Source organism: Phoxinus phoxinus (assembly GCF_949152265.1).
Source record: "Phoxinus phoxinus genome assembly, chromosome: 20".
Lineage (NCBI taxonomy): Eukaryota > Metazoa > Chordata > Actinopteri > Cypriniformes > Leuciscidae > Phoxinus > Phoxinus phoxinus.
Genome location: NC_136895.1, coordinates 7,567,957 through 7,585,894, shown reverse-complemented (window position 1 = coordinate 7,585,894; position 17,938 = coordinate 7,567,957). Strand labels below are relative to the sequence as shown.

General features: G+C 37.3%; 1 protein-coding gene across 3 annotated transcripts in view; it reads right to left on the bottom strand.

Annotated features, from left to right (window-relative positions):
- Positions 1–226: 226 nt before the first annotated feature.
- The window catches only part of slit1b (slit homolog 1b), a 74,437-nt gene continuing 56,725 nt past the window's right edge, over positions 227–17,938 (bottom strand). For all 3 annotated transcript variants that reach the window (XM_079592094.1, XM_079592095.1, XM_079592096.1), the window contains 15 exons: positions 16,231–16,302; positions 16,015–16,086; positions 15,787–15,858; positions 14,133–14,296; positions 13,934–14,058; positions 12,862–12,956; positions 12,644–12,783; positions 12,438–12,534; positions 7,702–7,839; positions 6,503–6,731; positions 4,839–4,969; positions 4,611–4,765; positions 4,232–4,532; positions 2,400–2,599; positions 227–954 (listed from right to left, as the gene is read on the bottom strand). In XM_079592094.1, coding sequence (XP_079448220.1) covers positions 710–954; positions 2,400–2,599; positions 4,232–4,532; positions 4,611–4,765; positions 4,839–4,969; positions 6,503–6,731; positions 7,702–7,839; positions 12,438–12,534; positions 12,644–12,783; positions 12,862–12,956; positions 13,934–14,058; positions 14,133–14,296; positions 15,787–15,858; positions 16,015–16,086; positions 16,231–16,302 — 2,236 coding nt within the window. In that variant the 3' untranslated portion in view covers positions 227–709. The remainder of the gene's footprint in view (positions 955–2,399; positions 2,600–4,231; positions 4,533–4,610; positions 4,766–4,838; positions 4,970–6,502; positions 6,732–7,701; positions 7,840–12,437; positions 12,535–12,643; positions 12,784–12,861; positions 12,957–13,933; positions 14,059–14,132; positions 14,297–15,786; positions 15,859–16,014; positions 16,087–16,230; positions 16,303–17,938) is intronic.

The following is a 17,938-nucleotide window of genomic DNA, read 5'->3' as shown; positions in this document are numbered from 1 at the left end:
ATCACACCATAACTCAGGTTTTGCCTTTGTGATGATGTGGTAGACTAGACGTATAGACATATAAACTAGCCAATTATTTTTTTAAACATAACCCAGTGCATTATTGCTAATATTAATATTTTTGAATGAAACACTCTAAATAAAAATGCATGCCTAATATTGAGTGATTAAATCACTTCAACAGTCCTGAGAAACAAAAAGGCTTGGTTTTACATGACAGTGTTTTAAAGAGGCAAAACTCTTTAATGAAATAAATAGAAAAACTTGCACACAAAAACACTGCATTAAATGAAAAGAAAAAGCAGCTTCAACTACTTTATCAAACAATTGTGGGTAGAAAACAGACTAAAAGGTAAAAAATTGTACATCACCAATGTTGGTGTTCAACATACAAAAATACTATATGGAAATTAAAAACCGTATATATTACAATCAAAATTAAATGTTAAACAAATATTTTACAATTATATTAAATACTATAAATCCTGTATAACATGCTGTTTGTTAAACTGTATTCTTAATCCAATTGTTAGATTTTTACTTTCAATATTCAATAATTCTGACAGCACAACTCAGAAGAAAATACCCATAATTCATCATTCACATGCAAGGGTTATATTTTCTTAAACGGATGTTATGCTCCATGGTACGCAGAGACAAATGCACGCTATTTTCCCAACGTCTTCCGTCTGTCTCTAATCTTTAATGACTACACACACTTTCCACAGCTGCATTCGACTGTCTTTTCCACATCCTGTGAGAAGGAACTGCCATCGTCGCACTGGAAGCTGTAGCGTCTGCGCCGCACCCTGGATCCGCTACAGCAGAAGCCCGTATCCGACCCGCACCCGCCGCTACACTCCACCCAGGACATCGGCTGCGTGCTCCGGCACTGGACCTCGCCGCGCTCAACCCGATGGAAGTCCCGCACGGACTCGCCTTGGCAAGGAGCCACTGGAAGCAAAGGGTATATTCAAATTATGTCATTATCAGTGTTGGGGTGGTAACTCAAGAAACTTGAGTTGACAAAATTCAAGAAACTTGAGTTGACAATATTCAAGAAACTTGAGTTGACAAAATTCAAGAAACTTGAGTTACGTACTCAGATTACTTTTTCAAGTAACTAGTAAAGTGACGCATTACTTTTAAAATTTACAACAAAATATCTGAGTTACCATACTTTGTCAAACAAGTAACGCAAGTTACTTTTTCCCATTTATTGACTGACATCTCTTGTCCATAAATCGAAGTGCAGAGGCGTTGTGTGTGTAAACATGATGGTTATTGTAGTTCTAGACTAAATGTGAGCATTTACTCATCTCACTTGCACAAAAAAAAGATTAAATATTCCTCAAAATGAATAAAATCAGTGAAATGCAGAATCAGAATACCATGCAAACCTCCAATAACTAAATATGTTAAATAAAACTTACATTTTTATGCATTTAATCTCACTTTATTGACCAATGTACTTGCTTCTGACCTTCGATGATTCAGTTAAACCATAAGCAAAAATAATTATATATTTTTTTTGTTTTTATTGGTAAAATAAGTGTTAAAATGTATTCTCACCCTCTACTGTACACACGTGAATTTGCATTTCCTTCAGCTTGAGGCTTATTCTTTCACTTTTGGTGTGAAAGGGGCTTTACATTGGCCCGAAAATATAATTTTTATGTTATAAAAAAAACAAGCCCAGCCCAGGTAACAAAAAAAAGTAATGCAAAAGTACCATAACGCATTACGTTTCTAAAAAAGTAACATACCGTATTTTCCGGACTATAAGTCACACTTTTTTTTCATAGTTTGGATGGTCCTGCTACTTATAGTCAGATGCGACTTGTATATCAAAATTAATTCATACTGACTGAGATGAACCAAGAGAACACATTAGCGTCTACAGCCGCGAGAGGGCGCTCTAGTTGGCGGAGTTGTTCAGAAGCGACACCGAGGAAGAATACAATGGATTCAGTGTTGAGGAATGAGATCGGGAGCTTGGTGAACTTGCTTACTGGTAACTTGTTGGACTCGCTGGCTTATGTTAATTTAGCCTATTCAACCTCACAGGTATATTTTATTAATGTTATTGTGCAGCTGAATAACTGTTAATGTGTTACGTTAACATACCGGACACCTGTTCAGCCTGTTGTTCCGTGTGCTATTGTGTAGTTCAATAACTTGCCTTTCCAGATTAAATGTCTGGTCTTGGATTTTGTGAAATAAATTTAGAAATAATAATAAATGACTTGTACTCCGGAGCGACTTATAGTCCGGAAAATACGGTAAGTAATGCAATTAGATACTTTTTAAGGGAGTAACGCAATATTGTAATGTATTACTTTTCAAAGTAACTTTCCCCAACACCGGTCATTATGATAATGCTTTGTTGTGTAATTTACCGATGTCACACAACTGGCCGCTGTAACCGCTGTCGCAAACGCACTGCGCCTGCCCCGTCTGTGACGTCTCGCAGAAGCCGTGTTGGCATGAGAGCGCGGCACATGCGTGCTGTTGACTGCACAGCGGGCCGAGGAAACCGTCCACACACTCGCAGCGATACGACTGCAGGTCCACCGGGACACAGGTGCCGTGAACACACCTAACAGGAGGGGAGAGAGGGAGTTAGCATGGTTACAAACTGCATACGAGGGAAAGTGGCACTACGGTGATTAATCTCATATTAATGGATTCTTTTACCAAAGGTATTTTTTTTTTACATTTCTGTAGCTCAAACAGTTTGAAAACGCATATTTTTCTCTGCATTTTGGCCGTCCATCCACACCGAGACAGCGTTTTGGTCAACAAAAACTAAGCTTTTTGAAAACGCTCTCCAAAGTCGATAGCACACGTACATCACGGAGATGTCTAATTGACCCTTCGCAGGGAGCTTGATTGACAGGTGATCTGACCAATCATACTTTGCCATCCGCCATTTTGTCCGACAAAGCAGTCAGGAGAGTTGGTAGATTAACATGGGAGGATTTGAGCTTGAGAAGCGGAGTGTACTGACGTCTTTCCACGGTTAAAACAACATTCCTTCTGATGTTCATTCATGTTTATTTGATGCTATAAATGAACTAGAAGGAAGAGATGATCGGTTCACGAGCAGCTTTAACTGAGGCTCTACAGCGATCTGTCAGACACATTAAAGAGCCACAAAACGGTATTTATTGTTTACATTTCTTTAAAAAAATTACCAAATTTGAAAGGTGAGACTTAATATCAAAAGTAACCTGGTCTGTCCTGTCTATCAGTGTGTCAGTCTCCTCTCTGCTCCGCGATGTATTTTTCACTGCGCGAGTACATGGTGTGGCGTGAGAGCGGCGTGGCTTGTCGGACATAGCAACAGTAACTAAGGGCGGTGGGTCTTTGCGAATGGTCAATTGATGCACGTGTTTACATCTGGAAGACGTATGTTTAAGAGCGTTTGCTCATCTGCAATACGTCTATAGGACGTATCCTGTCAGATGTCAAATAGACGTTTAGAAGATGTCTTTTAGATGTTCATGATTTAGAATGTATGCAAAACTGACGTCTATCAGATGTTAGTAAACAGCAGATGCTTTCCAGATGAAGTGATCATTAACAGACATCTTGCAGATGTACGTGCGCTATTTGAAGACGCATTTATCGCATTGTAGTGTGGACTGTGAAAATGGAGGCTTTCGAGAGTGTTGCCAAGCGAGCTTTTTTGCCGCAGGGCTTTTTTTTCTTCTTTTTTTTATATTTACCCCTGTACATACGATTTTTCAGTGCTCCAACAACCTCAAAACACCCCCCAGACATACAAATTCAACGTTAAAGCATAATATTTAAAATAAAAATATATAGATTATTTACATATTTTCAATACAATACATAGAAATTTTATTTATCTATAAAATATTTTTAAATATTTATATTTATATATTTTAAAATATATTTTATATATATATATATATACAGTATTTACATGCAAATATTTCTTAAATATATACATGCATGTGTGTGTATTTATATATACACAATAATTACACACACATATATTATGTAAACACAAACTTTTATTTTGGATGCGATTAATTGTTGCCCAGCCCTAATTACATTATTTTATATTATATTAGTATATTTAAAGAATATATTTTATATTAGGCTTTCACATTAAATAACCTTGACCGCTAATTGGAAATGATTGTAAAACATGATTTCCCCAGTTGAATGTGAAACAGGCACTGAAGGCTCGAGTACTGACTTGTTCTTCTGGCAGGGGTTGGTGGCGGCCGCCAGCAGGACCCGATCGCAGTGCGGGCCGCCCCATCCCGGCTGACAGTGGCACACGGGCCCGACGCCAGAGTCCGGCTCACACACGCCGTTCCCGCAGCGCAGATCCTGACAGGCCGCGCACCCCGGCACCACTCCGGGCTTCATCTGCGTGTGTGTGAAGTCCTGCAGCTCGTTGTTAATGTACAGGTTACGAATGCAGCCTTGAAAACTGGATCCGTTGAGAGGCGGCCACTGGTTAAAAGACAGGGACTGCGCATTTTCAGGCATACCTGATGCGAAAAAAAACACGCATTTAGAGATAGGACCAGCATAGGACAGGCATGCATGGGTATGGGTGAAGATCTCACCCCCTACGTATAGTGGGGCGTCTCTGGTGAGGGGTTGGACGTGTCCCAAGCTGTCCAGAGAAGTAGGAAGCCCTCCATCAACCGAAAGATTGACCATCCGGTCATAAGTGACCAATTCAACGGTATGAAACTGTCCGTCATTCACTATTTCAGAGCTGTGGAAACAGGTATATGAGCAGTTAGTTACAGCAGAGATGTTTTTATATTAAAACACGAGCTTTATTGCACCTGTAAATGGTGCTGCCCGACTGACTTCCAGCATCATAGGTGACTTTGACATGTCCCTCGTGCAACTGTACAGCGATGTGGTCATTGACGCCGTTGTAGAGAAGAATCCCATTGTCCTCAGCTGTGGAGACCTGAGAGAGAGGTTATGAGTGGCAGCGCAATAAACACCAACGTTAGACACCAAATGCACAATTTTTGTTTTAAATATTCTAAGTACACTACCATTTAAAAGCTTACAGTTTTATATATTTTTTAAAATATGTTTTTAACAGGCTGCATTTATTTAATGTTACAGGCTGCATGCCGTATAAACAGTAATATTATTACAATTAAAAATTACTGTTTTCTATGTGAATATTTAGTAAAGTGTATTTGTTTCCGAATTTTCAGCATCATTACTCCAGTCTTCAGTGTCACATGATCCATCAGAAATCATTCTAATATGATGATTTGATGCTCAAGAAACATTTCTGATTATGATACATTTTTGTGAAATCTTAAATACATTATTTTTCAGGATTCTCTGATTATTATAGTTGAACAGACAATAATTTATTTGAAATAGAAATTTTCTGTAACTTTATAAATGTCTTTACGGTCACTTTTGATCAATTTAATCTTTGATCAATAAAAATATGAATTTATTTCCAAAAAATCTTATTGATCTCAAACTTTTGAATAGTAATGTATGTTTAAATGTTTTTTTTTATATAAATGCATATTTTAGTTTAGTTCATATTTCAAAAAAAATATACTTAAAAAGTAAAGTTAATGTTTTATTTTTTATTAACCATGTGATATGCTATATATATATATATATATACATGCACATTATTGATACACATATGTGATGCAACATGGAGTTGTAGAAACCCTTTCTAGATCACCTGAGATACTGTACATTTATTTTTTGAATTTATTTGCATATATTTGCAATATTTATTATTTAAATGTTTATGTATTTGCATATATTTGCAATATTTACATGTTTATGTATTTGCATATATTTGCAATATTTATTATTTACATGTTTATGTATTTGCATACATTTCCAATGTTTATTTATGGTTTCATCTATATGCAATTTTTATTTATTTGCATATATATTTATTTACATATATTAGCAATATTTATTTGTGTGTATACATATAATAAAATATTTATTTGTTTGCATCTATTTGCAATATTTAGTTGCATATTTATTTATTTTCTATATTTATTTATTTGCATCTATTTGAAATATTTATTTACGTTTATTTATTGCATATATTTGCAATATTTATTTATTTAAGTATTTGCCATATTTATTTGTTTGCATCTTTTTTGCTATATCTACATATATTTATTAAATATGATTAAATATTAATTTATTTGCATATATTTACTATATTTATTTACATATTAATTTATTTGCAATATTTATTTATAGACGTGTCATGTCATCTACACAGTATCACAACTGCTGGGAACATATGACACGAGAATTGTAAATTCATGCACAGCCAAGAGAATAGATGCTGTCGTCATGACAACAGCAAAGTTTAAGATGCAGGGCAAGAAAGGTGGTCTGAGATATTAATTTAGTCATTAATTCCTGCCTCAAGAATAGCGCATTCATTTATTTTCACAATGATCTCTGTTATGTAATGAACGGTTAGCTGTACCTGTAGAGTGATGTTGGTCTGAGGCCAGTTTTTGACGTCTCTGAGCAGCAGGTACGAATCTCTGTCGATGAAGTTAACGCTGAGGAGCTTCTCACAGCTCGGGCCCCCGAACCCAGAGAGACACTGACACACTGCAGTACCGTCACTCTCCACACAGGGGGCGCCGTTCTCACAGAGCAACAACTCACAGCCGGAGGGGGGAGAAAGAGACGCCTCGCATAACCGACCACTGCAACCAAACACTCAGTGTGACCCCAGAGAACTAACAGCACTGCACAGATATCACAGCTCCACTGACATGAAGAAGAAAGGGGGAAATCTCCCAAAACAAGAGTTTGCAAGTTCTTAGAAATTCTCTTTATGTTCATATTGGTTTCATACAGTTTTGAAACCGGTTATACCATTTTAAGACAAGGTTTCATTTAAATACTCTAAAAATGTCATATGGTGTAACCGTCGAGTAAAAAGTAATAACACATTTTACTGAATACACGTGTTAAAATGTAATCATTAATGCTGGAAAAGTTTTTGTATATATTTTGCAATGTAATGGACCAAATACATGGATTTATTTTGCCCTTTTTAAAAGATGTTTTTAAGCACTATCTTGTTAATACTTGTTAAAACTGTCATGTTTTTGGTCTGCCCCGTTTTTATCAGGACAAACTTTGAAGGACTTATTTTGTAAGATGGACCCAATTTTTATCACAAGTACATTTAAAAAATCTTGTATACAATAGAGTTGTATATTCATCATTCTCAGTCTTTTTTCAGTTGAATTTGATCAAATTTTTGTATTTATTGTATTGTTTGTTGAATCAGTCTGTGAAGCTGTTATGGCAATAAATTTAAATCCAGCCAATGAGTCACACCTCATGACATTTTACAACATGAATTAATCTTACATGTCATACAACGTCAAATTATCAGATATTTAAATTTACTCCCTGCATGTTTCTGAATGTTGGTCATACCACATGACTTTGATTTTGTATATTTTTTGACAAATTAGAAATAATATTAAAAGATTATAACAAACTACTTAAGGTTTTCTTCAAGAATTTTGTTCTTTATCGTGATATCAGGACAGTTGCACCACCCTGATGTTTTTTGCTGGCCAAAAAAAAAAAAATTTTTAAATCAATATAGAATCCTACAGTAATGTGGATAACATTTGTAGCATTATTTTATAAACTCACCTGTAACCTTGTGGACAGACGCATGTATATCCCGCCACATGATCCACACACCGCGCGCCGTTCTGGCAGTAATGTCCCTCGCATTCGTTAAAATCCATACTGCAGTCATCACCCACAAAACCAGGCGGACAGATGCATCTAAACACACAAACACACACTGTTTTCAATAAAGGTCATAAATGTAATTTATTTCATTGTTTGAATAACCTTAAAATTATGCTTTTCAGCTGAAAGGACTATTCACACCAACAGCAAATATTTTCTTAACAGGACTTTGAATAGAAATTACACATTCCTATGGAGCTATTCAAATGGAGGAGGAAAATTAAAATTAATTGGGTGAAAGAAAGGTTTTTTTCATTTTTTTTTCATTAAAATAATTTTCTCCTCGCTTTAAAAAGTTGATAAAAAGCAATTCAGTTTGCTCTCCTAAATACATGATTAAATGTTTATATTCATACACTACCATTCAAAAGCTTGGGGTCAGTAAGTTTGTTTGTTTTTAAACTATTTTTTTTTTCATCAAAGATGAATTAAATTGATCAAAACTAACAGTAAAGTCATTAATCATGTTACAAAATATTTCTATTTCAAATAAATGTTGTTCTTTTAACCCTTAAATGCATACCTCGGGTCTTTAGTGACCCAGGACGTCATTCACTACCCTCCACCTCAAGTTAGACATCAACCTTAGTATTCCTCAATCAAGTCATTATAAACAATATAACAAGAAAAAAAATATGTACAAGTATAGTTTTTCTGCACAACAATAATTGAATCTTTGATGACTTTATTCCACAAGGTGGCAATGTGTGATATGTCTCCGTTCCCTCCTTCATGGAACGGGGGTTACATTAGTAACATAGATGTTCCCTATCAGTCAGTCACATTAGATGTTACGTCAGATGTGATCTGACGAATTGGGATTCCTAATGAAACGCCGCAATTGCTGTCCCTTCCAGTGTCCTGCGTAAGCTTCCTAATCCCCCCGCACCTGTTGGGGCAGAGAAAGGACGGGGCTTTAACGCAGAGAGATATTAATCACTACCGTTCCTTCAATGAGACCATTTGGATAACACTGGGAAAGGGTGCCTACTCCAAATGGAAAGGTTCGCTACGGAGAACACACCCTGCCCGTAAGGAGGTAACATGTGGAAATTACACAAATGGTCTGACCATTAGGGCAGTGCTATATATGAAGGTCTCTGTGGTAGATCGAGCCTAGCTAGGGTGTAGTCAATACCGCCAGAGATGGCAAGGCGGGCTCTGCCGAGGGAAAAACAAGGGTTCGACAATTGGGAAGCAGTACCGTGGAAGAATTCACATGTGGGATTGCCCGTAGGGAAGGAACTCCAAGCAGGGTTCGCCAGGTGGAAAACTCACCTGTGGAGCAGATAGCACACGTATCCCATCCTAAGAGGGAAGTTGCGCTGCAAGCGAGACACCGAGCAGGTCCTCAGTGTAACTGGCTACTTCTAGCAGGTACACGAGAGGACACAGGCTTTACACAGAGATTGTAAAACCTTGCAAACGTGTTAGGTGTCCGTGTCACCCAGCCCACAGCTCTACAATGTCTGCCAGGGAGGTGCCAAAGCCGAGGAGGAGGCAACGCTCCGAATGCAGTGAGCTCTCATCCCAATGGGGGCATGGGTGGTCCTGATTCGCCAAGACTATGGCATCCATTAACCAGTGGACTAACCTCTGCTTGAAGGCAGCCTTTCCCTTCTCCTGGCCTGCATAACAGACAAAGAGTTGCTCTGAGGTACTGAAGCTCTGCGTGAGGTCCACATACAAGCTCATAGCGAGGATGGGACAGAGTAGAGCCAGGGCTGGGTTTGCCTCACCCGGGTGCAGGCTCACCACCTGATCCCTAAAAGGGCTGGTGGGAATCTTGGGAACATATCCGAGCAGGGGTCTCAGGATCACGTGAGAGTTGGCTGGCCTGAATTCCAGGCACGATTTGTCGACTAAAAATGCCTGCAGGTCCACTTCCCTCTAGACAGAAGAAAGCACAGTCATGAGCGCTGTCTTGAGAGACAGGATCTTAAGCTCTAATGACTGCAGCGTCTCGAAGGGCGCTCCGCACAATGCTATCAAGGCCAAGGAGAGGTCACAAGAGGGTACAAGGTGGGGGCAGGGAGGATTCAGCCTCCTTGCACCCCTCAGGAACCTGCTGATCAGGTCATGCTTTTCCACAGACTTGCAATCTACTCCATTGTGATGTGCAGCAACATACACTTTGAGGATGGAGGGAGACAGCCTTCGCTCCAACCCTTTTTGCAGGAAGGAAAGCACTGATCTAATTGGGCACTTCTGGGGTCTTCTCGGTGAGAACACCACCACTCAATGAACAGGTTCCACTTCAGAGCGTAAGTGCGCCTTGTAGAGGGTGCTCTCGCTGAAGTGATAGTGTCTACCACCGCTGGGGTCCTTCCTCAGAGGAATACGCCAGGGAGGGGCTGTCCTGAGGAGCATCAGTTCAGGGAACCAGATCCGGTTGGGCCATTAGGGCGCAACTAACAAGACCTGCTCCTTGCCCTCCCTAACCTTGCACAGAGTCTGTGCAAGAAGGCTTACTGGAGGGCCAGCTGTGTGCCAGCGCATCCGTGTCAAGGGTCCCCTCAGTCAGGGAGTAGAACAACTGGCAGTGGGACGTGTCCGGAGAGGCAAACAGGTCTACCAAATCAGCTTGACCGTCTGGGGGTGGAGTCTCCATTCTCCCGGGAGTGTGGGCTGTCGTGAGAGCTCATCGGAATGAATGACACTGGCTTTCAGTAAAAAAGCTTTCCTGCCTCTGAACGAATTCAGGCAGTTCAGCACCAACTGAGCACATTTGTACGTGCGACGTGCTATCATGTTGACTGAATCCAACTGCATACCGAGAAAAAAATATCCTCTGCAAGGGGAAGAGTTTTCTCTTTTCCCAGTTGACCCGAAACCCCAAGATGGCTGAGGTGCCTTAACACAAAGTCCCTGTGTTCACACAACTGCTCCCACGAGTGGGCCAGGATGAACTGATGGGCAAAGTTCTTGACTGCGTTGCTAAAGAGGCCGGTCTAGGAGATAGGGGAGTAGAGAAAACGATATTTGTCGGTCTTCCTCATATCTGCCAGGTTCAGCCAGAGATGGTGTTCCTGGACCAGAAGAGAGGACATTGTCTGCCCAAGGGAGTGCCGCAGTGACTTTCGTCGCACATAGGGCTAGGTCCATCGCTGTGCGCAGTTCCTGCATCAACCCAGGGTCAGAACTGCCCTGTGCAGCTCTTTGAGTGCCTTGGCCCAATAGACTTACAGGAGGGCAATGGTGTGCAAGGGCAGCCTGAGGCAGCCTGTCGAGCAGCTCTGTAAGCCTTGCCCGTAAGCAGAGACGCAAACTTACAGGCCTTGGATGGGAGACGTGGATTACCCTGCCAGGCGGCAGCGCTTTGTGGACACCTGACGCGCCAGCACACCAACACTCACTGAAGAGCTTCTTCCGGGTTTATAGATCACTCGTACCAATGATTGCAGAGCAGAAACGACGAAGCGCTCGGCTCCGAAGCGAAAGCTCAACTGAGCGAGCGCACCGCGCTTCCCTTATATACCCGCTTCACGATGCAAATCTCGCTTGCCAGTGTCTATTGGCTAGTTTTGTTAAACTCCAAGGAGACTGGGTTCTCAGGCAAGATCCCAATTCGTCAGTTCATGTCTGACGTACGTTGAACGTGACTGACTGATACGGAAGTGACATTTCACTCATAGTTACCACAGGCAGAAAACAAAAGAAAAAGAAGTATCATCAGCAAAACTTGAAATGGCTCAGAAATTTACTAGTGTCACTGTCACTTGATGTTGGATCTGGTTACGAAGCTGTCAGCAATCAACATATTGATTTTGAAGATGTTGAAAATGATAGTTTTGAGTATATGTCTGAAGTCACGAATATGAGCCAGATGTTAAATATACTGGGGAAATGAGCTCTGACGAGAATAGTGATGATGGTATAAGACATCTGCTCAAACTGAACCCTTCCAAGCTCCAGTTGTTCCTCTAATTTCAGGAGAGTTTTATATTATCGCGACAGGTAGAGATCCATCCGCGTTAGATATAGATCCGGGCCACTAAAGACCTGAATATGTAATAATGATTGGTAAAACATTTATGCATTTAAGGGTTAAACGTTCTATTCATTAAAGAATCCTAAAAAAAAAATTAAGAGATCAGTTTCCATAACAATGTGTAGCAGCACAACTGTTTTCAACATTGATAATAATCAGAAATGTTTCTTGAGCAGCAAATCAGTGTATCAGAATGATCATGTGACACTGAAGAATGGAGTAATGATGCTGAAAACTCAGCTTTACCATCACAGGAATCAATTACATTTCACAATATATTCACAAAGGAAATGGTTATTTTAAATTGTACAATTATTTTGCAATATTACTATTTTTATGCAGCCTTGGTGAGCAAAAATTAATACAGACCCGGAAGTACATTATTTTTTTTATGTATATTATTAATTTATATGTGGGTGTTTTTTTTTTCATATATGCAATTTTATTATTTGTTTTTCCAGCTGTCTGCAACCACATCAGAATTGGGTCGCAACCCAGAATTGGGATGCAAACATTTTTGGGTGTCAACCCAAGGTGATAACGTGTAATTTTGCTCACCATATTTACAATAACAATAAAGATGTCTTAATGGCCGGGCCAATATAAATCAGCTAAACACAGCAGCACAACCAGCACTTACTTCGGTCCTGTGACGGTCGGTATACAAGTAGAGCCGCGATGACAGGGATTCTGGCCAGGATAACACAGATCTTCCTCATACTCTTCACACTTTGGCCCTGTAATGCACATTCACACTTTCTTTACACAATCCAATCACATTCTATCTACAAGGACGATCTGTCCATATGAATCACTGGGTCAGTATAAATCAATATCAGTATGTACCTGAGAAGGGGTGCGGACAGACGCAGGTGTAGTTTCCCACTCCGTCCACACAGATGGTGCCATTTTCACACTTGTTATCCACACAATCGTCAACATCCACCTCACAGAACTGACCGTCGTATCCCAGAGGACACATGCAACTAGACAGACGTGCAAAAGTCAACTTCATGTTTCTTGTTTTAATTGTCAGTTGGGAATAACAAGGTGTGTGTTCTCACCTGAAGCCTTTTCTAGCCTCTTCGCTATAACAGGTGCCTCCATTTACACATGGATTGCCTTCACACGCGCTGACAGAGACCTCACAGTTTTTACCCTATAAATACCAACATGCAACAGACACACTTTTCAAAGAATGTTCTTTTTAATGCTCTTTAACATCCAATGCAATAAAAACACATATAGAATCTGTGGCATGATGTAAGTTACTACCGAAAACAATTCCTTCTTTAAAAAGAAAATGTTTTTGCAATAATATGCTTTCAATGGACAGCATTTTTGGTGCTTATATTCTATAGAAATGTGTGCTGTGTTAGATGTTTATTTGATTTGAGAAGTCTAAACCATCCTTTTAGCAGTCGGACTACTCTTTTTGGCGGATGAACTTCTGGATATGTGTTTCAGTAAGAGTGGGTTAACCGGCTTTCTGTGGTCAAAATTGGATTTGTGTAGTTATTGTTAAATAAATTGTAGAAATTAATTAACTTAAATAAGGCTGAAATAAAATATAAATACTAGTTTACTACTAACTTTTGGGATTTTCCCCCCCATAAATTAAAATAAAACTGAAATAAAATAAATATAATTAAATAATAGATGAAAAAAAAAAACGTTAGAAAATTGAGGCCTCACTATTGGCCGACGCTGGTCACATGACACATGCGTGTGATGCTGACCAATAGTGAGGCGGCGTTTTGACAGAACCAGGAAGTGCTGCACTGTTCACACTATGTCAAGAGTGTAGGAGTTTGTTTGTGGCGCTCAGTGACTGGCGTCTGTCTAAAGGTCCGAAATTATCGTCCGAAATCTTTGCACGTTAAAAAATAAATACGACCTCACGTTGTGTGAATAACGTTTACACACTGCTTCCGAAACTTTCGTCCGTCATAAAAACAAATTGGATCGTGTTTGATTTTCTGCATTTTTTGCATTTGCAGCAAGCATTTTGAGAGGTGTTTTGACAATTCAGAGCCACCGAATGCCGGAAAACGATTTCAGGACCTTTAAAGTTCATGTGATTTTTATTTGGGGACGAGTTAAAATCAGCACTTCTCAGCAATGTATGATCAGGACCTTGTAACCCTGCGGACAGCTGCACTTGTACTGATGCACGGGGTCGTCGTGGCACCGGCCTTGATTCTGGCAGGGGTTTGAAGAACACGGGCTGCATTTCCCAGACACAGACGGATCCACGGGACCTGAGGAAGAGCAGACCTCTCAAGCGTCATCCTGAAGGGAAATGTTCTTTCTTTCTCTGATGTTTGTCACCCACCTGTGCATTGGAAGGTATTGCCTGGTGTTGTGAGCAGTAGCTTTCCCTCCATACCCCGCGGCCCGGCACAACGGGCGATGCCGGGTTCCTTGTACCCGCTTTTCACCCAATCAGAAAGCCAACGCAGCCGACAGTCGCAGTACAGCGGGTTTGCGCCAATCGCCCTTGAGAAATTGAATCGCAGAAAACACATATGGATGTAAAGTGCAAAACAAATGAAGTGGAGGACATGGTGAGTATTTGTTTGACAGTTAACTCATGCATTCGTATCTTATCCACAATGCTAATTTCGACATATTGGCAGTTGTAAAATGTCAATTTGTTTATACTTTTCCATATTATTAATAAAAAAAAATTTTTTTTTTAATTATTTTACCATTCATTTTTATTTAGAATTTTTTTTTAAATTTTGAATTGTCTCAAATGTCTTAAAATTGTATTATATATATTATTATTATTTATTTTTTTGCTTTATTAAATTTAGGTAAACACTTAACATTTCCAAATAAAATAATTACTTAAGGAAACATTAAAAATTTTATAATAATATTTGGAAATTTAAATAAACCAAAAAATAGATACATTGATCTATTAATCATTAATCTCATTGACAAAAAACATTGACAACTAACTGAAAATAATTACTAAAAATTACTAAACCTGAAATAAAAATTAATTTGAGCTACAGTATATATGAAAAAAAAAAGAATAAAACTGACAAATAATTAGAAACTTAAAATGTATTTTTTTTTTTACTTTTTTTTTTATTACATTTATGCAAAGCACTTAGATTTTGTAAATAAAAATAATTACTAGTGGGAAACATAAAAAAATATATATATAATTTTTTGGCACCAGTAATTGAAATAAAGCTAAAATAAAATAAAAACGTAAAAGGCAAAGGCAAAAAAGCATTGGCAACTAACTAAAATAAAAAATAAAAAATTACAAGAAAAACAAAATAAAAATGTATTAAATGACAAAAAAAATGTATTGAGCCATTTACTTCATTCCTGAATGAATGAGCCGTTTGAACGAATCGAATAAATGAATTCGAATGACTTACTCATTAAGACATTTACTGCCACCTACTGGCAGTTTTAGTTTATTTCAAAATAATTTCAGCTGCAAAAAACGGTCTGTTAAAAAATCTAAATACCAATTCAGATGCAGCTTCTGAAAAAGAATGTGTAATAAATTCTATGTTGAATAAAATAAAATATCTCTTTCTAAAGCTACGTTTTGTAAAGTCTATTTGATGCTTTTTTCATTTAAGACGATAATGGCATTAAATGATCTTTTGGGGGTGATTCTCAGCCAAATTTGATGTGCGATCAATTAAACTAAATTAATCGGCGCATCATGTAATTAATTAGATACAAAATTTGAATCACTTGACAGCCCTAATATGTTCGATGAAAATGTAAACTTAAAAAACGGACAAATATTATTAGTAGTGCCTTGGCAACTACCGTAACTGAAATAAATGACTAAAGATTACTAGAACTAAAACTGAAAGTAATATAAAAATGAATAGAAATGATTAAAGCACATAACAAATGATAAAACCTTTAAGAGCGGACGAGAAGCGCTTGTCTTTGCATGTGCATGTGTGAGTGTATCTGTACAGAGACAAAACAGGTGTGTGACTCACAGGTGTGATAGAGATGCAGCATCTCGGAAGATTTCTTGGTGTAATTCAGATATATTGTTGCCATGGAGAGATCTGAAAAAAAAAAAAAGGAAAACAGTGAGGAGAAAACGTGTGGGTTGAGGGGAGGTCAAACGATTATATCTATTTGTTTGTAAAAGCACACTGCTTTCACCATCATAAAAACATGAGTTTCTGTAAGACAACAGAAGTGTTTACAGAGGAACTCACAGCAGTCGGAGAGAGGACAGTCCTTTAAACACAAGAGGAGGGACACAGCGCAGGGCGTTATAACTCAAGATCCTGTAAACCACCACAACACAAGCCAGATCACTATAGTGTGTGTGTGTGTGTGTGTGTGTGTGTGTGTGTGTGTGTGTGTGTGTGTGTGTGTGTGTGTGTGTGTGTGTGTGTGTGTGTGTGTGTGTGTGTGTGTGTCAGGCTCACAGTGTGGTCAGCTGACTCATGTTGGAGAAAGACGAGTTCGACAAGGAACTGATTTTATTGTTGCTCAGGTCACTGTAAGAAAGCACAAAGATATTTTACATGTACTGTCATTAAGTGAAACATTATAATAATAATTTCCAGTTTTATTTCTTGTTTTTATGATTCTTCTTATTTGTTTATTTAATCCTTTTCTGGTATTCTTATCAAGTGAAACATTACACAATAATAATTACAATAGAATGTTATTATTATTAATTTATATAATACTACATAATATTGCAATATTATTTTATTAATTATACATATTATAACAGCAAGAATAATCATAATTGCTATTAATAAAGTGTGTAATATTATATAATATTTTATATTCTATTATTATTTATACAATATACAATTGTATCACTATATTTTAATTTAGTTAATTTAGTAAGTCATTATTATTTTATTAATATTAATTTTATAATTTGTCACTTGTACTCTCATCAAGTGAAACATTTAATAATAATAGTTGTTGTTGTTATTATTATTATTGTATATAATAATACATAATATAATATTGTAATATTCACACATTAATTTTATATATCACATCACAATAATAACAACAATTATTATTATTAGTTGTTGAAATAAATCAATGTATATAGTATTATGTAATACAGTAAGAGTATATGACAAATTATATTATAATAATAATATTCTATTAAAGAATGGTGAATATAAATCTGATATCTCAACAAGTGCATTATAATACAATGATAATGATATTGTTATTATCAATGTTGATGCATATATTATTTAATATAGAATTACAATATTTCAACATTATTATAACAACAATAATAATAATAGTAAATATATATATGCACCATCATTTTATGTAAATTACATAAATGTATCATTTGTTTAAATACTAACTGCAACATACAATGAAGCTGAATCTGATCTAATCTTGCTCTTGAATATGTACATGAATCTGATCTAATCTTGCTCTTGAATATGGATCTGATCTAATCTTGCTCTTGAATATGAATCTGATCTAATCTTGCTCTTGAATATTAATCTGATCTAATCTTGCTCTTGAATATGAATCTGATCTAATCTTGCTCTTGAATATGAATCTGATCTAATATTGCACTTGAATATTAATCTGATCTAATCTTGCTCTTGAATATTAATCTGATCTAATCTTGCTCTTGAATATGTACATGAATCTGATCTAATCTTGCTCTTGAATATGAATCTGATCTAATCTTGCTCTTGAATATGAATCTGATCTAATCTTGCTCTTGAATATTAATCTGATCTAATCTTGCTCTTGAATATGAATCTGATATAATCTTGCTCTTGAATATTAATCTGATCTAATCTTGCTCTTGAATATGAATCTGATCTAATCTTGCTCTTGAATATTAATCTGATCTAATCTTGCTCTTGAATATGAATCTGATCTAATCTTGCTCTTGAATATGAATCTGATCTAATATTGCACTTGAATATTAATCTGATCTAATCTTGCTCTTGAATATTAATCTGATCTAATCTTGCTCTTGAATATGTACATGAATCTGATCTAATCTTGCTCTTGAATATGAATCTGATCTAATCTTGCTCTTGAATATGAATCTGATCTAATCTTGCTCTTGAATATTAATCTGATCTAATCTTGCTCTTGAATATTAATCTGATCTAATCTTGCTCTTGA